Below are 9,923 nucleotides of genomic sequence, written 5' to 3' on the forward strand. Positions count from 1 at the left end.
CTGGTTGCTTATTCTCAACTGCATTTTTTTATACGTTTCATGACACTTTAAGTCATGCCACCTTTTCACATGGGCTGCACCGCATGAGGCTGAAGCAGCCCCTACCCAAGGAAAAGTATGCTAAAATGCTCAATACTTGTGTCTTAGGAGCTTCTTGCCTTGGGAGTTGCACTTTTCATATCATGTATGTATACCCAAAACTTGATCTATCTAAGGAGCAATACTCTGCAAAATTAAGCTACTCGTTGCTGCATGTAGCTAGGCATCAAAAATTTCAAGAAAAATGGACCAGGGCACTGTGGCAAAGATAAATATATAAATATACATAGATGTGATCCATGGTAAAATTGACAGATGTGTGGCCAGGGTTGTTTCCGTACGGTGTACGACGGCTTATTGTACGGTACGATACCATACGTACTCATACAGACTTTTTCAAAAATATATATATATATATATATTTTTTGATTTTTTTTTCAAAAATATTTTTTTTCCCAAAAAAAAAGTAAATTTTTTGGGAGGTAATGGTCTTTTTTTTGCTTATCTATGGCTGTTTTAGCTTCCTTTGTACTATGATGCTTCCCTCCTTGCTAAAATACTCCATATCTGGACTTGGAAATACCTAAGTTTATAAGTATTTTTTTAAAACACTGTAATTTATCGTACGATAAGGAAAAAAATTTATATCGTACCGTATTTTCCCATACGGCATCGTATCGTACGAACCGTACGGTATCGTACCTGACTACTAGGTGCGTGGCTGTGACCATTGATCAAGGGACAAGACGGATACGACCATGTGATCAAAGCCCAAGTCTGAGGAAAAACTCTGATAGCCACAAATTGCACTAAGAGAACTCCATATCACTTCAAAAAATTGTCTACTGGTTCAAATGTCTGCTATTCAACTTGGCCTGGACCAAAAATCTTCCTCTATTATCTGCTTCTTAGATTCCTCAAGCTTTATGAGCATTGAGTTGATGAGACTCCTGTAGCGCACCGTCTTTCTAATTGGAGTTTTGCATCTGGGACTGCACCAAAAAATACCACAAGAAGTTACGTTCCATCAAATGCACCATCTTGACTACTCTGGTTTCTCTACTTGAAATGCATGCTTCCCATGTAAGAATTTCCCTCATTTATATTTTAAATTAATATAAAAACATTCAGGGGTATCAGAAAGAGAAAAGATTCAACATTTTATGATGTAAGTTCGATGAATGAAAATAACAGGCATAGATTACCATGATTTTGGCCAGTTGGCCTCATCCATGTCCATCCAATCATCAAGTATAGTGAACTCAAACAAGTGGCCACAATCTAGCAATTGGACAAAACGGGTTGAGGTCTCCATTTCCTTCAGTGGTAGCTGTGAGAATATTTCCAATGTGTGAGGGTGGCAAGATCGGCATCTTGTCGGGCAAGGCTCCCCACAAAGCCCAATACAATCATGCCCACACTTCAGCACTTTGGTGCATTGTTGGTTGCACCGAGGCCGGTTGCAAACCTCATGGCATTTCAGGTTGCACTTATAGTGTTCACAGATCCACGGACACGGTGCTTCACAAGGCTGGCACAGGTCCCCACATTTTAGCTGGCATCGTCTGTGACAGCATTTATTTTCACAGGGTTCTGTGCATGGTTGGCATGTCTGATAGCACAAAGATTTGCACCGATGTCCACAAGGAAGAACTTTTTCACATTGTTGGCAGCACTGAGGATGCACATTTGCTTTCCTGCAAGATGTGCATGCTCCCTGACAGAGATGATTGCAGGCAGGCTCAAGACTCTGCCCACACAGCTCTCGACAAACAAACTTGCTCGGGGGCTTACAACAAGGAATAGTGGCAAAATGCCCACAAGGAAGTTCCTTTTGAACCCTTTCAGAGCACCACCTTGTGCATTCCTGGCCACATTTTTTAGCACATTTATGGCCACATGGCAGTGTGGCTGCACACTGCTCTTCACATTGAAAAGCTGATCGGAGGGAGCATGGTATCAATAAACGATGACCACATTGAGGGTGGTGTCTCGAAACTTTCTGTCTACATGGAGGACATTTTGACATTCCATGACATTTTTCCATACAATGATGTCTGCAAGGAAGGAGTTGACCGCATCTTTTGGGGCAAATAACTTGCTCATGACTTCCAGGATGACAAGACCTTGGGCAAGGATGCCCACATTCCAACTTATAACTACATTTTCGGCTGCAGCCTCCATCTATGGCTTGCCCAAAGTCTTCAGCTTTATAGATTTTTGTTTCAGAAAGGAAATGATTTGGGCAAACCAACGTAAGACATCTGCCAACAGATTTAAACCGTCTCAAATCCTCTAGTATTCCCTGCCATAGTTTACTTTTTGAAGCTAACAGTTCTGCATTTCCAAATATATAAAGGCCTTTACGAGCTCTGGATAAGGCCACACAGACACGATTGGGATTCTCTAGAAATCCTATACTTTCTGTGTCTTTTCCTGAACAAATGTTCCTTACCAGAGACAAGATGATGATGTTAGACTCTTCTCCTTGGTAGTCATCAACACACGTGATCTGTGATGTTGCCCCTGACAAGGCCTCAGAAATATCCTTGGGCAACGAATGCAGCTGCTCAATCTTTTCCTGCAGCAAGTTCTGGATGCATTGCATCTGAGCCCGATACATGGTCAATATGGCAATGTCCGTAGTTTGATAGGATCCCTGTTTGAGGATATAGAGGTACAACTCCACAACAAACAGAGACTCCTCAATGTTCACTTTGCTCTTTGAATCCAACAAGCGCTTTTCTTCTGACCTGTGGTCCAGGAAAAACACGTTATTTGGCAGCCCTTCCACATTCTTACGCCCAAAAACGGAGTCATGGTCTTTGAGTGCTGGATAAAGACTGCGTAGCAGTCTAGAGATGCAAGGTCTCATCCTCCTTTGGTATTCTAGAGTCACATGCTCCACTCCCCCAGTCACCAGACGCTCAAATAGAGAAACATCAAGGTGGCAGTCAGTGGCCAGCTTATTGACTGCTACTGAAGGGCGGAGCTGCAAATGGTCCCCTATTAGAATCAGATGCTGTGTGAATGGAGTCAGACAGGCAATGATGTGTGCCTCTAGAATTTCAGCAGCCTCTTCAACAACAATCACTTTTGGCTTCAACTCCATAAGAATGCTATGGCACCGGGCTGCAGCAGTGGTGGTCATGCCAATAACCTTAGCTCCCCTTAGAATCGAGAGATGGATGTCTTCATCCATCTTCACTCTCCTCACACAAAGAGATTGATATTCTTCAGAAAGCACCGACAACCTCTTCTCCGCAAGGCCTTTTATACTCTTCAACCATTCAGCATGCAATGCCCTGCGAACTGATTTTCCTAGCATCCAAACATATGGCTCTTCAAAGTTCAGTTCTCCAAGCAAATCTGCATTCTCCTCTTCCTCATCATGCAGCATATTTCCAGGTTCTGAATCAGAAACTCTATTTGTCTCTGAACACCTCTTCACTCCATCTGGATTGGCATGTGCAGGTTCTAATCCTTGAATCAGCCGATGAGCTGATTGCAGATGCAGCCCTTGAAGCCATAGCTGCACAGTTTTTGGGTTAGGCCCACAGAAGAAAAGGTTCTCAACCTGCTGTGGTGTTGCTACTTCACGGAGGGGCTCAAAAGTTACATGATCAAGACGCATTAATGCATGACATCTAGATATCTCCATCCTCAGCTTGTCAGCTCTGCGTAAAATACCACGATGGCGATCCCAAAGGGACCGGAGAAAACCCCGCCTTTCTTTCTTAACCCATTGCTTTACAGTACAATCCATCAGCTTCGAACTAGTGGAACGCCCCCCATATCTGATGAGGCTCTTTTCAAATTCGAAAACCCCTTCAAGGAACTGATCCAAAGCATGGTTAGTGTAACACAGAATCAACAACGGGCCATCCACCAGTTCTTCTTTGTCTAGTTTTATCCTTTTAGGTTCATGGGTCTCCCAGTGTTGTCCACAAGCAGAAGGTAATCTTGTGGCTTCACATCTCCAGAGATTATTCAACAGGATTTTAACAATCATTTTTCCCACAAAAGTTTTCCCTGTACCTGGAGGGCCTTGGATCAAAGCCAACCTCTTTGTGATACCATGTCTTACAGCTGCCACTTGGCTAGGATCCAGTGAGCTGCTCCATGATGGCCAGTCCCGCAGCACCGGGAACACACTTGATCCGATCTGGTGCTGCATTTCAGGAAAAGCACATGAGAAATCATACTCGTCCTGCTTGTACCCTCGGTAAAGGTACACAGGAGCATCCACCTGAGGCTCCAATGATACAAGGTGCTCTGCGAAGGGCAAACGGGTCAATTCAGGCTTCTGTAAGTTCTCTAGCACATGGCGATAGGCCTCAAAGAAGGCAGGGGGTGACTCCACCATGGTGTATCTTTTGCCATACTCAAGTTTGGCTTCTCCCATATCATCCAGGCATCTGAGTTGCATGCAATTCCCATCGACGGACACCTTCCTGTTGCCTGATGTGATGGCCCAGAAGACGGTTTGGAAGCCATCACTGGAGATGCAGAGGAGAGAGCCTTCCATGAGGCTTTTGGAGGAGCCCCAGATGTCGGTAGAGTTTCTGTCCCGGTGGAAAGAGACATGGTACTCCATACCAAACTTGCCACAGCGGATGGACAGCAGCATGGCATCTCTGTAGACCTGAAGGTCATGGCGGTCGGGAAGCCGCTTGCTCAGCGCTTGGACGCCCTGGCGCAGGGCCTGTGTGCAGTCTTCACGCAACAGCAGGAAGTGAGTAGCTAGGTACTCTGAGACGCTGCCATACCTCTCCCCTTGCACCCTGTTTTTGGGAAGTTCGGCCTGCACATGAAGCTGCCCTAGGAGCTCTTCTTTGGAAGGGATGATGGACATCTTCCGGAAGTCTGCTTCCTGCACATAGGCAGGCCGCATCAATCAACTTCTCTCTCTCTCACACACCACAGGAACTACTCAGTTAGGGTTTTAGGGGTCTCTCTCTCTCTCTCTCTCTCTCTCTCTCTCTCACACACACACACACACACACACAAGAAAACAACAGCAGAAGTTAGGGTTATAGAGAGACTCACCTGCAGCGGCTTGGAGGCCACAACGCGTGATTCGGGGTCTTGGCAGACGCTGGATAAAGGCAAACCAGCACTTTTGAACTCGCCAACCAGATGTACTCCGATGAACCCTTCCTCCTGCGCCAAACCCCCTGCCCTAGCTTCTTCTGCGGAAAGAGCACCCCCTTTCAAATGTAGCTGTGAGGTCTCCGCCATAGCCTCAGCTCCTTAGCTGTATTTGCAACGAGTAGAGTCCAAATCCAAGCTGCAAAAAACCAGTGCTGCAAGAGAATATGATCAAAAGGAGGGGCTTGCTATGTGGCTCTTTCGAAGTGCAGCTTGTGCCAACCTGCAGCATTACTGCTGTCGCCAACCTTGGAAATCACTCGATTTTATAGCCTGCTAGCGCTGAATGCGATGCATGGAGAATGGAGAAAGCGAGGAAGCTCATGCAGCAGGGGGTTTTGGGCGGGGGGGGGGGGGGGGGTGTGGTGGGGCCCGGGGGTACGGGTGAGGGATGACGGCGCTGCAGTGGAACTAGGAGTGACATTGTCCGATGCCATGTGGATCTACGGCCACGTAATTAAATCAACGTTCAACCCCCCATCACATGACAGACATTTCCAAGTGCAGTGGTAATGAAGAGTTTTGGACTTCCTAGGTTATGGGTTCAAATCTCCCCTTTGCACTCCATTACTAGGTATGGGTTCAAATCTCCCCTTGTGAAATCCATCACATCAAGTGAGTGTGACTAGTGTACTTTCAAGTTTCCAAAAAAAAAGAGAGAATAAAATGAAAGACATTTCCATTAAATCAAAGATCAAGGATTCATTGATCTCACAGTAACAAATTAGCATTCCTTAGGGGGGTTACACCACTCCAAAAATGGGAGAGAATCCCTTAAAAAAAGAAAGATCTCCCCTGCCCATGCTTATGGGACACTGGTCTCCCTCCCCATCCATCTCTAGCCCTCTCCTAATTAGTAGGGTAGATCGTCAACCCCATTATTCTCGTGTATTCATATGTGTTGTGTAAAGTTGGATGGGTTTGCATCTCTCTCTCTCTCTCTCTCTCTCTCTATATATATATATATATATTATAATATATATATATATACATATATAATCTCTCTCTCTCTCTCTCTCTCTCTCTCTCTCTCTTTATATATATATATATATATATATATATATATATATATAATATATATATATATATAATCTTTCTCTCTCTCTCTCTCTATATATATATAATATATATAATCTTTCTCTATCTCTCTCTCTCTCTATATATAATATATAATATATATATATATATATATATATATATATATATAGAGAGAGAGAGAGGTAGGTACAAAGTGCTCCACAAAAACATGCATATATATATATGTATGTATGTATGTATGTATGTATGTATACACACACACATACATACACACACACACACACATATATATACACACTCACACGTGTGTGTGTATGATGTATGTATGACATTAAAAGGCTCTTCTTCATCTTCTTCTCTTGCTTGTGAGTGCATCTGTGTGTGTGTGTGTGTGCATGTGTGCATCAGAGAGAGAGAGAGAGATTAGCTTACACATGTTTATGACCTTCTCTTAAAACAGTTTCTAGTTTTCTCCATTTTTTGCAAGATAAAATCTCTTAAAAAAGACCTGCCTTGTTTTGAAAAATGTGTGTGTGTGTGTGTGCGCGCGCATGTGCGTGCGCACGTGCATGTGCGTGTGCGTGTGCGTTGGGTTAACTCATAATCATATCACAAAGATATAACATCAATTTGACAATGCATGGATAACTTGGCTATTTCTCACATTCCAATTCTAGTACCTATGAATCAATAGGCAAGGGACCCAATGCCTCCACACATCTCCAAAAATGCTTGAAGAGGTAAATTTTTAAATTTGTCATAATTGTGATATGTCTAGCAATGGAGGAATAATGTTCGTGTTACATGTGAGACATGAAGAAAATCACCTTTGTAGTTGTAGAGAAGGGGTCTTTGAGTCTCTCTCTCTCTCTCTCTCTCTCTCTCTCTCTCTCTCTCTCTCTCTCTCTCTCTCTCAATCACTCCATAGGTTAACATGGTTTCACCTGCTCGATCTACCGTAAGGCACTTTGCCATCTTACCTGCTCGAACGAGCACTTGAACATACACTTATCTTTTGTAAAACGATGCTAGAACATATAAAGCAACCTTACCCTATGCCTAATGTCAAATAGGGAAAATCTATGGACTCTGTGTACATAGTTGCTTAAGACTGGTAATAGAGACTGAACAATGTTGGAACATATAAAGTAACCTTACCTTGTGCTTAAGACTAGTAATAGAGGCTGGACAATTTTGGAACATATAAAGGAGCCTTACCTTGTGCTTATGTAACAAAGTGTGGTCTCATATAAATAATGGGTCCAAGGCCACAATAGACCATGCCCATGGATAATATTAATGATAGTGTGAAAGGGGTGGTCATATATATATATACCAAAATAAGCCATAATTGAGACTAATCACTTGAATATGAGAAATTACTCTTTCTTCTCTCTAAACCTAAGCTAATCCAAGATTAATCCAGGCTAATTCTAGGATAATCTAGATGTTGCTTTCTTTCATTGGTATCAAAGCTTAGTTTTGATCCATCTTCATCTTTGTTTCAAAAAAAATTAAGAAATTCTTGGATTTCTTGATTTTCTTAATCTTTCTTGAGTTTCTTGATTTTTCCAAGATATTCTTGAAGAATTTGGTATAAAAATGGAAAAATCACTCAAGTTAATGATAAAAATCAGGGCAATGGTGACCTTGAGTGTTAGCCATGGTATTACGACATGATTTGTTTCCAAATTTGAGCCATTTAGACCAATTTTTGATAGACGAACAAGTTTTGGCCAAAGTGAGTGTGCAATGGACAAGATTTGTGTGGTGTGGACCTACACATCTTCTTCTCCATCTTCCCTCTTAACTTTTTTGGTTCTAGGGTAGATTTGGAGCAGCTTTATTCATCTTGGATGCTTGAGAAGGAACCAAGGAGGCAATTAGCATTTGAATAAACCTTTAATAGAGCAAAATGGCACGTTTTCTGTGAAAATCCCTCCATGGTTGCTCACAACCTATGTCGCTTGTATTTTAGTCGTTTTTGCAAACCCTAGCTACTTCATTTGCTATGCTTTGCTTTCTTATGTCTTATTCCATGTTTCAAGGCTTACAATACCTAAACGTGGTGATTAGCATTATTTCTTGCTCAAAAGGGAGAAATCAAGCTACACTATTTTCATTAGGGTTTTCTTGGGCTTAAGCAAGAATCGTGCATAATGGAGTTCTTAATCACCACAATCATCACATTGCTCACGAATGATTGCTTCATAGAATGATTTCATCAATTTTGGCTTTAATCGCCACTCTTGCACCAAGATTAGGGGTTTTCCATGAAGCTTGAATTTCTTCATTCTCTTAATCATGGATTAAATTTTCTAATGATGTATTAAGATAAATGATCTTAGACAATTGTGTTTACACACTCTCTTTTGAAGTGGATGCATTTCTTGAGGCATTTCAAGCATTGCCATATATTTGGGAGATCCTCATGGCCATTAGTCTTGTTCCTTCATCATAATCTTTGCTCAATAGCAATTAATGTTCAATTAAGCCAAGATTTTGAATCATTTAATCTTATGCATTCATTCTTGCATATTTGGGCTTTTCTTCAAAAAAATTAGGGTTTACCTTTATCCATTTCATCAATTACGACCCTAATCAAGCTTAATGAACATCAATGCATGGCTTTCTCTCATTCATTTGATCAAGACATTAGTTCTTCATCATATTGAACATGCATTTGATCTTGAGTTTGCTTTGAGGGATTGGAAATATTATTTGGGGATTATGCAAGGCAATGCTTGAAGTTGTATATTAGAAGACATCCATTTGAAGCTCACCTTTGTAAGCCTTATCATTGGAATTAAAATCTTGTATTGACATGGATTGTGTTGGCATGCAATTATAAGTGCCTATGTTGTAAGTGGACTCTCACATACTTGATTGTAAGCTCAAATTTGTATACAAAATTCAATTCAAAAAGGCTTGTAGAATCTAGTATGCTAAGAGGGAACCTCTGGCATAGGTGAAGAGGCCAAAGAGGAGTATGGCTTGAATCCGTCTATTTATGAGTGCCTTGGAAAAGCGGATAGATGGAGGATTAGGTACATGGTGTGAAGACTTAGTCCTGATACTTGCCATTGTATCATAAACTTTGGTAAGGAGGCAGGAAGACTTGGCCGAGAGATCGACAAAGAAAATAAAGGTAAATAAAATTCAACTTGGAGTTTGGGAGATTTTCCAAAAGTCATTTGACATTTAAGATGATGTCGAAGGCTAAACCCACCAAAGGAAACTATAAGGAAGCCCTTGAGTACTAAGTGGGCACACCAAATACAAGGCAAGATGCCCAAGGAGCTATGCAAGAAGAAATAAATGGCAATGTCAATGAAGGGATGCATCAAGAGGTAAATGTTCCACAAATGCCTAAGGATGGCGGGGACATGAACATGAATGTCATGATATACTTCATGCAAAGCATGCTTGATAGGATGGACCAAAGATTTCAGTTCATGGTGTTCAAGTTCGATTCTATGAGCAAGGAGTTGCATAATGGACTCACAAGTTTGAGGTAAGATGTGGATAAAGGCAAAGAAGCTTACGATGGACCTATGTTGCATCCATATGCACCAAACACCTTTCAACCAATGGGGCCACAAGCTTATAGACCGTTTGTGGGAGCTTCACGTGTAAATGCATCGCATACTCCTCAAGCTAAAATGCACCACGGTGATAGAAGTCATGGATATATT

The 9,923-nt window shown here is 41.9% G+C and overlaps 1 protein-coding gene across 2 annotated transcripts; it reads right to left on the reverse strand.

Moving 5' to 3' along the window:
• Positions 1-656: 656 nt before the first annotated feature.
• LOC147621316 (uncharacterized) lies at positions 657-5,530 on the reverse strand. 2 transcript variants are annotated; one of them, XM_086824044.1, is made up of 3 exons: positions 5,089-5,530; positions 1,245-4,912; positions 657-1,031 (listed from the first exon to the last, which is right to left on the reverse strand). In XM_086824044.1, exons 1-3 carry the CDS (start codon positions 5,278-5,280, stop codon positions 905-907), a joined length of 3,987 nt encoding a protein of 1,328 aa, XP_086680170.1. In that variant the 5' UTR covers positions 5,281-5,530; the 3' UTR covers positions 657-904. The 2 variants fall into 2 exon arrangements, with proteins under 2 accessions (XP_086680170.1, XP_086680171.1); XM_086824045.1 differs by having other exon boundaries at positions 1,245-4,905; positions 5,089-5,510.
• Positions 5,531-9,923: the final 4,393 nt, after the last annotated feature.

The sequence above is a fragment of the Cibotium barometz genome, chromosome 30 (assembly GCF_041138505.1).
Source record: "Cibotium barometz isolate CiBa-2024 chromosome 30, ASM4113850v1, whole genome shotgun sequence".
NCBI lineage: Eukaryota > Viridiplantae > Streptophyta > Polypodiopsida > Cyatheales > Cibotiaceae > Cibotium > Cibotium barometz.

Bases quoted from the DNA above. Each gene is read 5' to 3' on its own strand.
- LOC147621316 (XM_086824044.1), bottom strand. From the start codon at position 5,280: ATGGCGGAGACCTCACAGCTACATTTGAAAGGGGGTGCTCTTTCCGCA. The intron at 4,913-5,088 runs GTGAGTCTCTCT...GCCTATGTGCAG, and splicing joins TGGCCTCCAAGCCGCTGCAG to GAAGCAGACTTCCGGAAGAT. The intron at 1,032-1,244 runs GTAATCTATGCC...TTTTTGGTGCAG, and splicing joins GCCAACTGGCCAAAATCATG to TCCCAGATGCAAAACTCCAA.